At 42.5% G+C, this 19,482-nt stretch overlaps 1 protein-coding gene across 1 annotated transcript in view; it reads left to right on the top strand.

The window, feature by feature from the left end:
* The first annotated feature begins 6,926 nt into the window (after window positions 1–6,926).
* Window positions 6,927–19,482, top strand: part of LOC108719808 (vasoactive intestinal polypeptide receptor) — a 118,582-nt gene continuing 106,026 nt past the window's right edge. Inside the window, exon 1 of the mRNA XM_018268981.2 lies at window positions 6,927–7,202. Within this exon, the coding sequence (XP_018124470.1) occupies window positions 7,146–7,202 (57 nt within the window). The 5' untranslated portion in view covers window positions 6,927–7,145. The remainder of the gene's footprint in view (window positions 7,203–19,482) is intronic.

Genomic DNA, 19,482 nt, shown 5'->3' with positions numbered 1-19,482 from the left:
AGATAGATAGATAGATAGATAGATAGATAGATGATAGATAGATAGATAGATAGATAGATAGATAGATAGATGATAGATAGATAGAGAGAGAGAGAGAGAGAGAGAGAGAGAGAGAGAGAGAGAGAGAGAGAGAGAGAGAGAGAGAGATTAGCAATGCCCCCTATCTGAGATATCCCAAATATGCCAGGGCATAGCCGGTGCCACATCAGAACTTCAGGGCAATGGGCACAGGGTCTAAACCAAACAGAAATTGCATCTGAACTGAACAAACCTCGCCACAACTGGAACCTCGACAACTGTTTATTGATTGACTTATTGATTTTTACTTTTATATTTATCACCCTGAAAGTTCCCAGCATTAGTCACCAGCAACAGGGACTGGTTAATGTACAATGTACATAAAATAACGACCTTGTTATGGCGTTAATAAAAACATGAAGCTATAAATATACCTGAATTAGCCGATAATTCCTAGAGATCTTGGACACGGAGCTGTTTCAGGAGTTTCCAATGCATTGGTGCAGCCTACTAACCACTTACAGGTTAGGAAAGGGTAGGCAAAAAATAGATGAAGCAACAATCTGTAACCAAGTTCAACTACAACTCCTAGTATCCCTTGGCAGCTTTCCCTGAGAGACCTGAGTATTTTGCAATTAATACAACCAGCAACCAACCAAGACCTGTCTTGGTCAAAGAAATCCTGGGCACAACGTTCAAAACTTACTCTACTATACTGTGCTCTCTGACTGTCAGCCCTGGTTGTCAGTTTAATACTGCTGCTGTTCCTTGCTGGCCTCATTCTCACACCAACCCCTCTGATTATTCAGATACATTTTTTCGGTTTCCTGTTTTTTTCTATTCAACCTCAAGATCTCTGCACTTTCTCATGTCAAGGTTGCAGCTGTGATCTGTGCAGTAGAATTATAGAGGCCGAAGAACATAGTGATAACAACGGATTGTGCCTTTTGCCCCAACACTTCATACCAGGAGCAACTCCATGGCACCCCTGTACTATCAGATGCTCAAGCCATTAGAAGACAGCAAGACAGGCAATTTAGTCTGTGGCCATAAAACACAGACATCCAAACTGTAGGGAAGCCCCACTAGGAGGTCCTGAAGCACTAGACCCCAACAGGAACATTGGATAAATCAACTTTTAAAGGATAGGAAAAGTCAAAATCACTTTGGCAGGTGCCAAAAGTCAGACATCCCTACTTGATTGTAATCACTTACCTGATACGCTGGGCCAGCAAAAAAATTGCTTTGGCCCAGGGTTCTTCTCATTGAGCGATTGTCTTCTTTGCCTTCTTCTAAATCCCACGAATCAATCCTCTTCTTCCACTTCTTTCTCCTTTGTGAAAGTGCTGGAGTGAAAAAGGTTTTCTTTTTTTTGCTAAAGTTTGGAAAGAAAAAGCAGAGATCGCTCCGCAGTTTTCTGCTAATAGGAGCATTGACCCAAGGTTATCAGTTCAGTGAATACAATCATTGGAGGTGGCCAAAAATTAGGCAGCCTTCAGTAATTATCACTTACATGATAGCCCAGGCCGGTGCTCCTAGTAGCAGAAAACTGCTCAGGCCCAGAGATGGCTTTGCTTCTCCTTTAAATGTTATACCATATTTCTATTGTCATTGCATTTTATTAATTTCGATTTCGGCCCCCTGGTTCTTCTCAGGCTTTCAATCTCATTAAAGAAGAAGGAAAGCCACCAAGGCAGTTTATTGCCAATAGATTAGCAAAAAACAATGCAAGCTAGAACTCCATTTTTATTCTTTAGAAGGCTTTTCCATACCTGAGTAATCAGCTGTAGACACTGTATCTGTTTGTTTAGGATAGCAGCTGTCATATTAGCTTGGTGTGACATCACTTCCTGTCTGGATCTCTCCCTGCTCACTCATAGCTCTGAGCTCATATTACAGCAGTGAGGGGAGGAGGGTGGGGGAGAGGAGCAAACTGAGCATGCTCAAGCCCTAGCCCTGGAAGTTTAAGCTTAAAATCAGGAAGTCTGATGCAGATTCCCATGTGTACACAATAGAAGGACAAAAAATGTTGTGTTTCTTTTGATGGAGGACTTTGAGGGTTTACTGGTGTATTCATATAGACCTTTCTTCATTTTAACCTTTCCTTCTCCTTTAAATGCCCTATGGTAAACGCTATGTAACTATGTACCTCTGTTCATGTTAATCACGGGATGACACCTCCTTGACTAGTTCCATTTTCTAGAGACAAGTGTCTCCTACCCAACGCGATGCTCCTACAACCTGATCCTCTCCAGCTGTGGTTTTTTTATGTAGGACCCACACACACATTGTAAAGACATGATCCCATCACAAAATTGCTATAAATGTTAAAAGAAATACAAATGTATACTGGTATGTGTAGGCTCAGAAAAGAGCAACTAGAAACCTTAGCTACAAACCAACCATCGGAAGTAGGAGACCTTCTCTTGGTAGCTCAAATACCATGTTTACAATTTGTGTTATCTTTACAGACCAAAGCACATCGAGATAAAAATGTATTGTGAAGTTTTCTCCACTCGGAAGAGATCACCTTGGACTTTTCCAACTCACTCTCCTGGAAATTCACTTTAATTCTGCCCATATCTGGGCTTATCTTGGCTTTCATCTTACAATATCTCCTCCTGCCTATCTCTATAACGTGATCAGCCTCTCGGTGCCCATTGACTTTCTTATCTTTGTTCCTCTTTTTAATTGTCAGACACTTAATTTATACTTCTTAGTCCATTTCCATTTTGTATGGGCATGTCTGGAGCCAAGGGATTTCAGGTTCCGCTTGTGTGTTTATTTAATAGCTGTTTCTGTAACCTTAATCTCTTGTGAAAACACAGTTATCGTATAATATCAGTGGTGCCACTGCAGTGATGTCACAACTGTGATATGATAACAGTCATGTTACAGCTGTAACATGCCCCCAAGCTAAAATTCATAAGGATATACAAATTCTTTTTGGAGTCTAAGGAAGGGCAGAAGACCAGATCAGAAAACTTTTTATGGAGGACAACCTTGGTTTCCACATATCTGCCAGGCCTTGAGCTGAGATCCAATCAGCTAGTTTTATTGGAAGTGGAATTTGGGATGGGACATGGGTAAAGGAAAATACTGTAATTGCAGTTACACAGGCAGGAGTTGGATTAAAATTAGATATATAGGCCATTAGAATTTGTGATCATCAGGAAAAGGAGGCCAAATGTACAATATATGTTAATCGCTCTTAAAGTATTTATGACTTTTAAGTTGAAAAAACTCTTTAGAGACCACCAGTTGTACTACATTGAAGGCCAATTAGGGTGGGATTTGGGGTGAGTGTTTATTTGTACCCTGGGTACCCCTGGAACTATAGCAGGGTGACTGTTAGCCCAATGTTTCTATATATCTGTAACCTTGTTATGATCTAAGGGGGCCCAGCCTGAAGGCCAGTTAGGGGGAGATTTGGGGTGAGTGTTTATTTGTACCCTGGGTACCCCTGGAACTATAGCAGGGTGACTGTTAGCCCAATGTTTCTATATATCTGTAACCTTGTTATGAGCTAAGGGGGCCCAGCCTGAAGGTCAGTTAGGGGGAGATTTGGGGTGAATGTTTATTTGTACCCTGGGTATCCCTGGAACTATAGCAGGGTGTCACCCCAATGTTTCTATATATCTGTTACCTTGTTATGAGCTAAGGGGGCCCAGCCTGAAGGTCAGTTAGAGGAGATTTGGGGTGAGTGTTTATTTGTACCCTGGGTACCCCTGGAACTATAGCAGGGTGACACCCCAATGTTTCTATATATCTGTAACCTTGTTATGAGCTAAGGAGGTCCAGTCTGAAGGCCAGTTCTGGGGAGATTTGGGGTGAGCGCTTATTTGTACCCTGGGTACCCCTGGAACTATAGCAGGGTGACTGTTACTCCAATGTTTCTATTTATCTGTAACCTTGTTATGAGCTAGGGGGACCCAGTCTGAAGGGTGAGATTTGGGGTGAGAGCTTATTTGTACCCTGGGTACCCCTAGAACTATAGCAGGGTGACTGTTACCCCAATGTTTCTATATTTCTGTAACCTTGTTATGAGCTAAGGGGGCCCAGCCTGAAGGCCAGTTAGGGGGAGATTTGGGGTGAGTGCTTTTTTTATTATGTTAGTTTAGATATTTAATGGTTTATATGTGCGATCCTCAACTTAACCTCTCTTAAATCTCTGGCTACAAACAAGAAGACTGAAGGCAGGTTAGTTAGTTATGCAGAGGCCTCTCACACTGCAGCATTCGCTGGCAAAGAATTATTATTCGGGGTCTCTTGCCAGTACACAATGAGCCAAAGAGACATTAAATGAGAAGAGACTGCGGGACTGATCCAGTACAGTAAGGAATAAGGGAATAAACAGGCAGAGACTGGCAATACAATGTATGGAGCTTTATTGTAAAGTCAGACAACCTCAAACTGGGTTCCATTTATTATCAAGCATTCATAAAGCCCTTACTGAATTATTATAAGGAGGGTGGTTATCTCAGCCAATCACAAAGCAGCACTGACCCTAGTGGAACCTGCAACACTTGATCAACTCCAGGGAAGTAAAGGTGAACCAATGGTGAAGGGGGATTTTCTCAACCCGGGGATTTCCTGGATGCAAGTTCAAATGGTACCTATTTTACATAAAAATCAAAGGAGAGATTTGGTGGTTTAAGATTTAAAATCTGTGTTTGGTCTTTTTGAAATCCATATACGCAGTTGCTTTTTTTAATAAGAAAATGAAAGCTGAATGTGATCTGAAATGTGTATTGAGGAAGAGGAGAATGCAGGTGTAATTACCCCTGGGAACTGGTTAAACATTTATGTCCATTATAAAAAGCAGCTGTAAAATATGAATGCGGAACAGTTAACCCTTTCAGCAGAAAGTCGTTGCACAGGTTTCCAGCCACGGTCCTGTTATTTCATACAGAAGCTATTTTCAGCCACATGCAATTTATTTACACTGGGGACATGCTGAGGCCTTGTCTGAATTGTAAATATATTACTTCTTCCCCTTGGAGACTACTCTGCATTTCTACCACTCTCCTATTAACCCCCTTCCTTCATATCTGTACTGTGTGTCCTACTCAATCTTAACCTGTAGTGTTTCCCATTCAGTCTATACATGCAGTGGGTTTGCCTCATGTACTCTATACATACAGCATTCCCCACTATTCTATGCACAGAGCATTCCCCGCGCATTCTATACACACAGCATGCCTCACTCATTCTATACACACAGCATACCCCACTCATTCTATACACACATGCCCCACGCATTCTATACACACACAGCATGCCTCATTCATTCAATACACACAGCATACCCCACTCATTCTAATCACACATGCCCCACTCATTCTATACACACACAGCATGCCCCACTCATTCTATACACACAGCATGCCCCACACATTCTATGCAAACAGCATACCCCAATCATTCTATACACACATGCCCCACGCATTCTATACACACACAGCATGCCTCACTCATCCTATACACACATGCCCCACTCATTCTATACACACACAGCGTACCCCACTCATTCTATACACACACAGCATGCCCCACTCATTCTATACACACAGCATACCCCACTCATTCTATACACACACAGCGTACCCCACTCATTCTATACACACAGCATACCCCACTCGTTCTATACACACACAGCATACCCCACTCATTCTATACACACACAGCGTACCCCACTCATTCTATACACACACAGCATGCCCCACTCATTCTATACACACAGCATACCCCACTCATTCTATACACACACAGCATGCCCCACTCATTCTATACACACAGCATACCCCACTCATTCTATACACATATGCCACACTCATTCTATACACACATGCCCCACTCATTCTATACACACATGCCCCACTCATTCTATACACACAGCATACCCCACTCATTCTATAAACACATGCCCTACGCATTCTATACACACACAGCATACCCCACTCATTCTATACACACATGCCCCACTTATTCTATACACACACACAGCATGCCCCACACATTCTATGCAAACAGCATACCCCACTCATTCTATACACAGACACAGCATGCCTCACTCATTCTATACACAGACACAGCATGCCCCACACATTCTATGCAAACAGCATACCCCACTCATTCTATACACAGACACAGCATGCCTCACTCATTCTATACACAGAGCCTCACTGATTTCATACATACAGTCAGTGTCGGACTGGCCCTCCGGGATACCAGGAAATCTCCCGGTGGGCCAAGGTGTCAGTGGGCCCTCCTGCTGCTAAACATTTGTCTTATTTCATGGCCATTCCCTCTTTCTATGAAAACAAAGAGGCTAAATAGATGGAATAATAGGTTATAGTATGTAAAGAAAATAGAGGTTGAGTAAGGAAAGGAAGAAAATAATAATTAGAGTGGTCTAAAGGTTTTTGGGTGGGCCCCTGGTCTAATGGTTTTTGGTGGGGCCCCTGGTGTCCCAGTCCGACACTGCATACAGTGTGTGTCCCACTCATTAGATCCACTCAGTGCAGGAGCCACTCAGATACAGACGCAGTGTCCCATTATATCAGTACAGTGAGTGAGTGTCACACTTATCCTCTTCATCCAGTGCAGAATATCCCACACTCACTACATATAATATCCTATGAGTTACACACAGTGTAGGCGCTACATTCACATTCACACAATGTATTACACGTCGCACGATCCATAGAAAGAGCAGAAAAGCGCTGCGCTCCGAGGCGTCTCTCGCTGTTCCAGCCCAACACTGACTGCAGCTCCGCTTCCTACAGCCCAAACTGCTCCCTCCCAGGCCGTGCGCTGATTGGCTGCAGCTCCTGAGCCTTGATTGGTCCCCAGGCTCCCCTGGACTTTCATAATGAAAGTAGAAGCAATGGGCAGTTAGTGCGAGCGGTGCGAGTGAGCGAGTGAGCGAGACCTACAGCGGCTGCTCCTACCCGGGGTCCCCGACTCTCCCCCTCGGCTTATTACTGTTTTCCACTGTCAGCTCCAGGTGATTTGTGTGTAACGACTGGGCGCTCCTATGTGGGTGTCTCACTGATCTGACTGAGGAGCCCGAGGAGTGCGACTGACACCTGACACCCCCAAATAACTGCAACTCTCGGGGAGACATGGGATTTGGGGAAAAGGATCTTCTCCTGGGGGCTCTCATTTGCCTGATGTCCACTGTAAGTAGCCACTAGCCACTTCCTTCAACTTCACTCGCCCAACAACCTAAGTGACCTTTTTAGGGTCAGTCCAGGACTTGCCAAGTGACAGCAGGAAAAGTGACAGCGAGTTATTGTCTCATTATATTCTGTCACCTCTAGTGACCCCGGGGCTCCAGCCTCTTGTGTTTGTCTCCTCATCACTTCTGCTCCACTTGTGCTTCACACGATTTGGGGGGTCCTTTTTATATGGGGGGGGGATTACCTCTTCCAGCTGATCCTGAGTAACTGCAATGTGTGAATCTGCTTAGGAAAGGGTTAAATGTGCAGTGAAAACCACCTATTATTATTTATTATTATTATTCCTACATAATTATGACGTCATCATGATCCTTCATTGTAAATGTTACCTGGTCCCATATGGGGGGCTGATGAGCATAGACCCATAATCTGACTGCACAGAGCAGAGCAATTCTTATTCAGGGGATCACGAGGAGCCCCCCAGCTCTTATGAAACTATAAGGTGAAATGAGAGTTTTGCTGGAAGCCCCCCAGCCTGGGCATCCCTCCATGGGAGTGTGTGATATCTGTACAATCAGACCATCCATGAGTGTAATCATTGTTGCAACTGTCACTCTTGTCCCTATATATCACTATTGTGTTGTCCCAATGTATTTGCTCTTATTGTGTCCTAGAGTATCACTATTGTAGTGTATCACTTGCATCCTATTTTCTCTCTCTCTCTCTCTCTCTCTCTCTCTCTCTCTCTCTCTCTCTCTCTCTCTCTCTCTCTCCCCCTCTCTCTCTCTCTCTCTCTCTCTCTCTCTCTCTATCCCCCTCTCTCTCATTTCCCTGGTTTGACAGCCTGTGGCACGTGCCCTGTGTCTTATGTATAAACTGGGCTGAAGGTGATGAAATATTGGGGTGTCTGTATTTTTTATAAACAGATGGAACCATGCTTTTGTGTATACTGCTCGATAACCTGCTAGACAGCTGGATATAAGGTGATTTCAGCTGCTGCTGAAAGGTGGCAGTTGCTGTTCAACTGCAACTGCCACCTTCTTCTAACTGTCTTTCAACAAGGCTGTGCTCATGTTTTTGTTGTCCTGGAAAAGTCGCCTAAAAACTCTGATACACCCTTTCATTCCTCCCCAGCTGCTGGCAGGTATAGTGAATGCCTGCCCTGAGAGTGAGAATGGAAACACAAGGTTGTGGGTTTGTTTGTTACATTCAGTACAGTGACACAATATTGTTGTTAGGAAGGTGCTGTAGATCAGGTGTTACCCTGAGCCCTGCACGTTTCGACATTATTCATCACCAGCTTATACAATAGGGCTGAGCAAACTCTATTGGGTTGCAGTGGAAAAGTCATGTGCAAGTATCAGAACTGCAGGCTGCTTTCCCTTGATAGAGTCCGGTTACAGCTGCTCTGGCATCTCGTCCTCCCACTCGCTGGCTGTTTCTCCTTTGCGTGAGATGATGCCTGTTGACAAGTTTATCAGCTCGGTGCCTGCTGCCCAGTGTGGCAACTCTCACTCACGTTATCAGTCTCACGGGTTCCCAGAGTAATGAGGCGTGGGGGGGGGGTGCAATTTTAGCAAGTCACCTCTGCTGGGTGGAGGATGGCGTCTTTTTCTTGGAAGTCAGTGTGTTTTTTTGGATGTGTTAGAGCCACCTCTATCAGTGCATCACAGATCCTCACCAGGGGATAGACAGATGGCAATATTGCTGGGGGGCAATGCTCTGGGCATTATTGTATTACAGATGTAGCCAGAGCTATGCCTTAGGCATCCCACAATCTCTGTTATATGTTCTAATGTCACGTTGCAGTGGATGATGTCATAGCAAGTTTATCCTCATTATTAAAGATCTCTTAGATCGTGAGCTCTTTTGGGCTTGGCCCTCTTCACCTTTTGTATTGGTTACTGGTCACCATATATGTAATGCTGTATGTTCTTTGTATAAACCCATTTATTGTACAGCGCTGCGGAATATGTTGGTGCTCGAAAAAAAGGGGTGGTTCACCTTTAAGTTAACTCTTATGTTATAAAATGGCCTATTCTAAGCAACTTTTCCGTTGGCTTTAATTATTATTTTTTTTTTTACATAGTTTTTGAGTTATTTGCTGCCTTCTTCTGACCATTGCCAGCTTTCAAATGGGGGTCACTGACCCCATCTAAAAAAACAAATCCTCTGCAATGCTACAGATTTATTGTTATTGCTACTTTTTATCACTAGTCTTTCAATTCAGTCCCTCTCCTATTCATATTCCAGTCTCTTATTCAGATCCATGCATGGTTACTAGGGGAATTTGGACCCTAGCAACTGGATTGCTGATATTGCAAACGGCTGAATAAAAAGCTAAATAACTCAAAAACCACAAGTAATTAAAAAGGAAAACCAATTGCAAATTGTCTCAAAATTTTAATATATACATCATAAAAATGGTTAATTTAAGGTTAAACAACACCTTTATGTTATTCATTCAAGCTCCTGCTCTGGGGGGTGGCAGTGCAAGTTGTGTTGTCTTTGTTCTGGAATGTGCTGCCGCATGGTGGATTTGTGCTGATTTTACCATTTATTTGCTGGTATGAGCTCCTGTTCTTTATTAGTGCCTATCTTGGATACCATCGTTATTAATCATGGTTTCATAATGTGTTAATAATAATGGTTCCTACTATGCTCTTATTATATTACTGATGGCTCAAGGTTAGCTTAGTAGACACTACACCGCCCTCCTCTGTCCCCATTAAGTAGAGAAAACTGGCATTGAAGGGGTTAATAGAGGGTCCAGCCAATAAAACATCACATCTTCTCAATGGCACCCGGCAGTTCATTAACTCCTTCACTGCTCGATTGCTCACTATTGTTTCCGGCTGCAGATATTGCAATTACTTCGGCTGTAGTTATGTCACATGAGGTTTTTTTTTCTGTATGGTCACCGCGGTGTTAATATTGACACCTATTGTATGAACTTCCAGCTATTCTGTTTATATCCAGTTCACATGGGATTTACCATATCCACCTATGGAGGGGGACTCTAAGATCCCACGGTTACCCCTTCACTTGCAGCCGGTGAAACCCCCAACAGAGGGATCGTGGGGGTAGTTCTAGGGGGGCTATGTATGTCTCTAATAGTGATGGGTAAATAAATTTGGCAGGAGCGAATTTGCGAGGAATTTCCGCATATCATTGGCGGCTAGTAAATTCGCGGACCTGCCACAAAAATCCGCAGGCGTCAAATTTTTTTGCCTGCGCACCGGAAAAGGCACTCGCGCCGTTGCATGTCAACACTATTCAGACGCCATTGACTTTTAACACCGGCGTCAAAATTCAAGTTTTGCAAATTTTTCGACATTTCGCAGGAAATTCGTGAATTTTTCGCCGAAACGGGAGAAATTCGCCTATCCCTAGTCTCTAAGTTTCATACAATCGTCAATACTGTAGATTGTAAGCCCTTGTGAGCAGAGCCCTCAGAACCCCTGTTTGTTATAAATGATTGCAAAGTGCTGCTTAATTCACTGACGCTGTATAAATAAACGATGATGATGATATCCAATGTCAAGGCTGAAGCATATTTTGAATTTTCCCAGGCGTTAAAGAGGTTAATTGTTTTTCAACTCTTTTGTCTGGGGACTTGGAATGCTTTGAGTATATTTATTCTGCTGCAGCTCCCTCCTTGCTCTTCAGCCAGCTGCTTTATAATAGGTGTTGCGCACAAGTGCCGCCATTAAAAAAAAAGGGGGTTTAGCTGGATTTTATGCGTCAGAAGAAGTTAAACACGTTACGGGAGCCCGAGGGGGTCAGATTCATACCTGGAATTACCATAGAACAATGTCCAAAGTAACATTCCCTGGGACAATCTCATAAAACTATATATATATATATTTATTTATACATATATTTATTTATATATATACACCCCATTCACATACATACAAACGGCCCTCCTGTCACCTGGGCTCCTCAATCATCTTTTGCTTATTCTTTCTCAAAAACTCTCGCGGCGGGTCATTTTTCATTGTTAAACTGGAATGTGCTAAAACGTGGCAATAACAGGGGCGTAAGCAGAAAAAAAAAAAGTCATTAAAATAAGTTAAAATATCCTTTTTCCAGAGTGCAGTGTATAGTTTGTCAACAGCAGACTCTTCAGCAGCTGTTGGACTCCAATTCCCAGCATCCCCAGTTTTCTTTAAAAAAAAAAAAAAAAAAAAAGAGGGACGTTTGCCCTTTAAGACAGAATTGCCAGCCAGAGATTGTAAAATTGACAGCCAGGGACTTTGAAGGAGCTGACTGCCAGCGTAAGTAGTTCTTACATGTCCAGCTTTCCCTTTGATCTTGCCCTGCCACGTGTTCCCAGTAAACAGGCAGCACATCGTGATCAAAGAGCTAGGGCAAGGAAGGGGTTAAGGGGATGCTTCTATAAAACTGTCAGTTGCGGTTCTAAGCTGCCAATACACAAACTGACATTAGCTCTAGGTCTGCAAGTCCTTTCAGCAGTGGAGCATAATTGGTATGTGTATTGGTATGTGATTTGATCCTTGTCCCACAGGCCAACCTATTAGCAGAATTTGCCCTCATCTTCCATTTTTTACTTTTCCTTTGTATTTTATAAGGTCCTGATTTGGGGTTGAATATCACCACTGATGGTCATTTGAGGTTGGCCCCATTTCAGTCATTTCAGAGTGGGGTTTTTTTTTTGACTATAATAATACAAAGGGAAAATGTCCCATGTGCCCTCCGCTTTACATTAAATAAAAAGGATGAGCCCTGTATAAACGAACCCACCCCTTTCCTAGTTGATGCCTGTTTTTCTTTCTGATAAGGAGGAGTTCATTATACAGAGATGAACTTCCTTCTTCTCCTCCAACAATTGATCTGATGAGCAATGGATGTGAGATCTAGTTTAAAAGAAAAGAACTTACAATTTATTTTTTGAACTAAAGTCCAACCACATCTGGGCATATTTGACTATCTTGCCCTACTGCCTTGAAGGGGTGGTTTACCTTTAAGTTAACTCTTAGGGTGTTATTTACCAAAAATCCAAAGATTTTTAGAAAATAAAAAAAAGTCCAACCAAACTAGAATCCACAATTTGACCTTATTTATTATTAAAAAAAGTTTGATTTAATCGGATCGGGGGAAAACTCGAATCGTATGATTTTTCCTGAATCGCTGAATTTTTTTGTGCTTTTCTCGAAAAGCACAAATTTTTCAGAAAAGCCTCAAATAGTCGGATTTTCCGGCTAATTCCAGCGCAGAGCACAGAAATTTCCAAATAGGATAGGGACCTCTCCCATTGACTTATATACAACCTCCGCAGGTGTACGATGCCGGATTTGCTGATTCAGACTTTTTGCAGCATCGGACTTTAATAAATCCCGAAGAATTGGAGTTTTTAAAAAAAAACTGAAAAATTCCAGTTTTGCACCAACAAAAACCCGACCGGACTTTAGTAAATAACCCCCATAATATGTTTTAGAATGGCTAAGCAACTTTTCCATTGCTTCATTATTTTTATAGTTTTTTTCTTAAAAAAAAAACTCTTCTGGCTCTTTCCTATTTTCGAATTGGGGTCACCCAAGGCTATACATTTGGGGGCCAATTCATTAACTTCGAGTGAAGGATTCAAAGTAAAAAAACTTCGAATTTCGAAGTGTTTTTTTGGTTACTTCGACCATCGAATAGGCTACTTCGACCTTCGATTCGAATTGAAGGATTCGAACTAAAAATCGTTCGACTATTTGACCATTCGATAGTCGAAGTACTGTCTCTTTAAGAAAAAACTTCCACCCCCTAGTTCACCATCTAAAAGCTACCGAAGTCAATGTTAGCCTATGGGGAAGGTCCCCATAGGCTTGGCTAAGTTTTTTTGGTCGAAGGATAATCCTTCGATTAAAATCCTTCGAATCGTTCGATTCGAAGGATTTAATCATTCAATCGAACGATTATTCCTTTAATCGTTCGATCGAAGTATTTGCGCAAATTCCTTCGGCTTCGATCAAAAATGGAACTAGAGGGGGGCGGGCCCTGGCGCAGGACGCGCAGCCGGGCCCCCGCCCCCCTCCGTAAACCCAGAAGTGGCCGCCGAACATGCGGCGGGCGGACTGCCGGGGGGCCCTGAAGGGGTGCGGACTCTGGCCCGCTCGCACCCCCTGCTCCCCCGGTAGTTCCGCCCCTGGCTTCGATATTCGAAGTCGAAGGATTTTCATTCCCAGTCGAATATCGAGGGTTAATTAACCCTCGATATTCGACCCTTGATGAATTTGCCCCTTATTGTTATTGCTATTCAGGCCTCTCCTGTTCATATTCCAGTCTATATTCTAATCAATGCATGGTTGCTAGGGGAATTTGGACCCTAGCAACCAGATGGCTGAAACTGCATAACTAAATAACTCAAATAATAAACAAAAATAATCCCAGTTGCAAATTGTCTCAGAATATCACTCTCTAATGATATTAAAAGTGAATTTAAAGGTGAATCTTGTTCTAAGGTCTCTGGGTTACCCTACTGTTGCCATGACACCTGCCTATTCCTACTATCCCCTTACTCCTCATACCTACAACTGCTGCCCTTTGGGATTCCAAGGGGTCTTTCCTATGTGACCCCCGAGTAGAGCCAACAATTCCGCATGAATTCATAAACTGTCACGTGTGATGACATTTAGTGTCCCCGGGCGTCAGACGAATGCGTCATCTTTGTCCTTATGGATCTAAAAGCTGCGCCACAGGCGGGTTATACTGACATTCCTGCGCTTGTGAATGCGATCTTTCCTAGGGACATGGAAGTGAATCATTTACATTTACGAGCAATGATTCCCGTTTGGCCGAGTTGCAGAATATGCATTAACATCTCATTAAGTCGTCAGTTTACACTCAGATTATATATATGGAATTTATAGGCTTTCAGATAAGGAACGTGAAGAAGGCAGATACGGCCTGTAAATATACAGAATTCGGGGTATGATCAGGGCAGGCCCATTATTTTCTTGCTACTCTGAGGTCACAGACGGGATTCTCCCATGCTCCGTACCCTACGTAATACTCCACTCACTGTATATTTACTGTTCTTGTAACTAGAGGGATCATCACATAAACTCTTCCTTCTCAGGTACAGAAACATTTATATCAACTAATTCTGGACTTGGCTCATCCTGCCCCAATGCACTTGGTTTGGCCCAGTTACTGACACCGACCACTTACATCCCTGCTTTTATTATCCTATAACAAGTATGGGTTCTGTTATCCAGACCTGGGATTTTCCAGATAACGGATCTTTCTGTAATTTGGATCTTCATACCTTTAGGGCAGAGACACACGGTCAAATTCGAGGAGATTAGTCACCCGGCGACAAATCTCCTCTTCTTCAGGGCGACTAATCTCCCCGAACTGCCTCCCCTGCCGGGCGACTTCGAAAAATGATGCGATCCGAGTGCCATCCCGCCGGCGATTTACATTATAGACGGCGGGAAGGCAGTTTGGAGAGATTAGTCGCCCGAAGAAGAGGAAATTTGTCACCGGCCGACTAATCTCCCCAAATCTGATCGCGTGTCTCTGCCCTAAGTCTACTAGAAAATCATGTAAACATTAAATAAACCCAATAGGCTGGTTTTGCTTCCAATAAGGATTAATTATATCTCAGTTGGGATCAAGTACAAACTACTGTTTTATTATTACAGATAAAAAGGAAATCATTTTTAAAAATTTAGATTATTTGGATAAAATGGAGTCTATAGGAGATGGCCTTTCCGTACTTCGGAGCTTTCTGGATAACGGATTTACTGATAACATTTATAGTTCCCCTTTAAAGACAGATGTGGTTTTATCATGACCGTCCCTTGCTGTAGTGTCAGCGCCTCGGAGTGTCCATATTATGTTCTATCCATGGGATGAGGAACGACACGTCACCCAAAGGTTTATAAAAATAAACAAAAGCTGCCAAATCAGGCGTCTCTCAGTGATGGGATTAGTTCCCTTTAACTCTCAGGAAAAAGCCGCACACTATTTGTTTATCTCTTTAAAGGAATTCACTCACTTTAAACCTGCGTTTCTGTAGCCTGTTTCCTACATTGTTCACTAATTCGCAGCAGCCTAATATTATACTGAGCCCTATTAGAGGTCACCAAGTGTTCTGTGACCATATAAAGGCACAAGGCTGCAGGCTGAGTTATACAGGGAACTCTGAGTATCACTCATGTATTATAAGGGATAATGTACCCCCTACTGTAAATGATAAGGATATTAGAAGTCACTGAGGGGTTGTTCTGTGACCATATAAAGGCACAAGGCTGCAGGCTGAGTTATACAGGGAACTCTGAGTATCACTCATGTATTATAAGGGATAATGTACCCCCTACTGTAAATGATAAGGATATTAGAAGTCACTGAGGGGTTGTTCTGTGACCATATAAAGGCACAAGGCTGCAGGCTGAGTTATACAGGGAACTCTGAGTATCACTCATGTATTATAAGGGATAATGTTCCCCCTACTGTAAATGGTAAGGATATTAGAAGTCACTGAGGGGTTGTTCTGTGACCATATAAAGGCACAAGGCTGCAGGCTGAGTTATACAGGGAACTCTGAGTATCACTCATGTATTATAAGGGATAATGTACCCCCTACTGTAAATGATAAGGATATTAGACGTCACTGAGGGGTTGTTCTGTGACCATATAAAGACACAAGGCTGTAGGCTGAGTTATACATTGAACTCTGAGTATCTCTCATGTATTATAAGGGATAATGTACCCCCTACTGTAAATGGTAAGGATATTAGAAGTCACTGAGGGGTTGTTCTGTGACCATATAAAGGCACAAGGCTGCAGGCTGAGTTATACAGGGAACTCTGAGTATCACTCATGTATTATAAGGGATAATGTACCCCCTACTGTAAATGATAAGGATATTAGAAGTCACTGAGGGGTTGTTCTGTGACCATATAAAGGCACAAGGCTGCAGGCTGAGTTATACAGGGAACTCTGAGTATCACTCATGTATTATAAGGGATAATGTACCCCCTACTGTAAATGATAAGGATATTAGAAGTCACTGAGGGGTTGTTCTGTGACCATATAAAGGCACAAGGCTGCAGGCTGAGTTATACAGGGAACTCTGAGTATCACTCATGTATTATAAGGGATAATGTTCCCCCTACTGTAAATGGTAAGGATATTAGAAGTCACTGAGGGGTTGTTCTGTGACCATATAAAGGCACAAGGCTGCAGGCTGAGTTATACAGGGAACTCTGAGTATCACTCATGTATTATAAGGGATAATGTACCCCCTACTGTAAATGATAAGGATATTAGACGTCACTGAGGGGTTGTTCTGTGACCATATAAAGACACAAGGCTGTAGGCTGAGTTATACATTGAACTCTGAGTATCTCTCATGTATTATAAGGGATAATGTACCCCCTACTGTAAATGGTAAGGATATTAGAAGTCACTGAGGGGTTGTTCTGTGACCATATAAAGGCACAAGGCTGCAGGCTGAGTTATACAGGGAACTCTGAGTATCACTCATGTATTATAAGGGATAATGTACCCCCTACTGTAAATGGTAAGGATATTAGAAGTCACTGAGGGGTTGTTCTGTGACCATATAAAGACACAAGGCTGCAGGCTGAGTTATACAGGGAACTCTGAGTATCACTCAAGTATTATAAGGGATAATGTACCCCCTACTGTAAATGATAAGGATATTAGAAGTCACTGAGGGGTTGTTCTGCGACCATATAAAGACACAAGGCTGCAGGCTGAGTCTCCAGAAGTGAACATTGAGACGGGTTGTGGGTCCTGGTGTAGTAGAACCCTTCACACCCCCCGGTAGTTCCACCACTGTTGACAGTTAATATGCTTAAATTTAGTTTATTTTACAAGAAAGGTAATGTGATGTATTTTGGGTAAGTCCCTTATGTCAGATGAAAGAAGGACGTCAGATTCTAATTCACTGTGTATAATTGATTTAGATGTTATGATCTCCCAGACTCTTGCGCCTCTCCTTTAAGTGTTTAATACCCAGTAGATATTAACCCCAAGGCATTGATTTCTCCATTGGGGCTGCAGTGACATTTCCAACAGAGGATGAAGATAGCCCAGGGCTGCCATTCTCTAGTCATAAGCCGCCTATTAATATTGCATCGGTCGTGTTTTACAGGCTGCTTGGCACACAAGCCACAACTGTAAACAGAATTGGGGGATAAACTGAATAGAAGGGCAATGTGCAATGACTGAAGAAATAAATGGAGGGCAGAGTTGATGGAATGGTATAGCGGTTCCCATTGCTGCACTCAGTAGGCCAGTTCTGTATCCTTAGGGAAAGGGCTAATAAAAACAGGAGAGTTGTAGCCCAGCTTTTTCACTAGCTGCACTCAGTAGGCCAGTTCTGCACTAGCTGCTGATATAGATGCTGGTAGTGTATATACAGTAAGACTGTCTGTGCAATATTAGATGTGTGTGGCCTGAAACATTAGAACAGAAGTCGTTACTTCGGCCACAAGAGCGAGCGCTGAACTCCCGGCACTAGAGCTTTACACAATGTCTGTTGACACAAAGTAGGATTAAGTTGATGAGTTTATGTTCTTTACATAGGTCGGAAGGTAAATGTGACTCAGAACGCTTAGCATTCCATAGGACCACCTGTTTCAGCCTCAAGGCAAAGAATTTAAGGGCGGCCGATTTCTTTTGGAAACTGGAAATTAGCATTTGTATTGACTTTTCTTTAATTTCTGCTCAGCCTCCCACCAATTCATCGTATGGTTTAGTTCTCCTTTAAGGCACTCCCCTGTACCTGCTCCTGTTTTATTGCTGTTCGACAGAAAAGATATATGGAAACACTATAAACATTTCCGCTGGAGTCGCAAGGCCAGTTTGTTTCTATACATAGGAAGAAATAGTTATAAAGTGGAACTGAACATTGAGATTTATGTCTTTATTGCACTGTAGAAATGTATAGTCCCAGTGCTTCACTACTTCACCTTTATTCTCAACCCCTTAGTTCACAATTAGTTTTCTAGTACAGGTATGGGATCTGTTATCCGGAAACCCGTTACCCAGAATGCTCCAAATTACGGAAAGGCCATCACCCATTGGGGCAAATTTACTAAAAGGCGAAATCACTAACGGGGGCGAAAATCGCCAGCATGACGTCATTTATTAAAGGGATACTGTCATGGGAAAAACAGGAAAAACAGCAGCCTGCCAGAAAGCATTTCTCTCCTAAAGTGCAGGCACAAGTCACATGACTTGGGGCAGCTGGGAAATTGACAATATGTCTAGCCCCATGTCAGATTTCAACATTGAATATAAAAAAAACGGTTTGCTCTTTTGAGAAATAGATTTCAGTGCAGAATTCTGCTGGAGCAGCACTATTAACTGATTCATTTTGAAAAAATTTTTTTCCCCATGACAGTATCCCTTTAAGGTTTCCCGGGCTTGTGTAGTGTAATGTATTTGTTGCAACATATACGTCCATTGAACTTCCCGCCGTAAGCAAATTAGCCAACGCTAGCGCAACTTAGCTTTGCATGGCGCAGTAACGCTAGCGCAACTTCGCCAGCATTCGTCGCACTGGACGCAATTTAGAATTTTAGTAAATTATCGTTGTCCTGGCGAATCTACGTGTTGCGCTGTGAGCCAAGCCATCGCTGGTGAATTTTCGGAGGTTAGTGAATTTGCCCCATTGACTCCATTGTAATAAAATAATTCTGCAATGAGGGGTAAGTAAAGAGTTAGGGGCCTTTACAGAGGGTAACACCTAGGCTGGGGGGAGCAGGGAGAGGGGTCTATGTAGGTGTAGGGGATTTTAATATAAAGGGTTTGGTTCTCCTTTAAGTCTGCTAAAAAATCATATAAACATTAAATAAGCCAATAGGCTGGTTTTGCCTCCAATAAGGCCCTGGGACACCACACGGGGAGAAAGGCAGGACACTGAGAACTGCGGTCTGAATTATTAATTATTAAATGAGACTACAGTCCTCAGGTTCCTGCCTTTCTCCCGTCTGGTGTCCCAGGGCCTAGAAAAAACATAGGTAGTAGATTTTGGGGCAGCTCCACCTCTATTCTATTTTCACTTTCAAACTTTTTAATTGATGAAATGCTAGCTATTTAATAATTCATACAAAAAAGATTTTAATAACAATACTTGATTTGTATTTAATAATTTAATTAACTTGTGGATGAATTAATATTGTAATTGATGTGTACACCCACTGGCACTTTAATTAACGAATTGATATTTAATTGTTTACTAATTGGAATATAAGTACTAAGTTATTTGAATGAATTTATGGACTAATTG

The sequence above is a fragment of the Xenopus laevis genome, chromosome 6S, assembly GCF_017654675.1.
Source record: "Xenopus laevis strain J_2021 chromosome 6S, Xenopus_laevis_v10.1, whole genome shotgun sequence".
Taxonomy (NCBI): domain Eukaryota; kingdom Metazoa; phylum Chordata; class Amphibia; order Anura; family Pipidae; genus Xenopus; species Xenopus laevis.
This window is presented reverse-complemented; position numbering and strand designations above follow the sequence as displayed.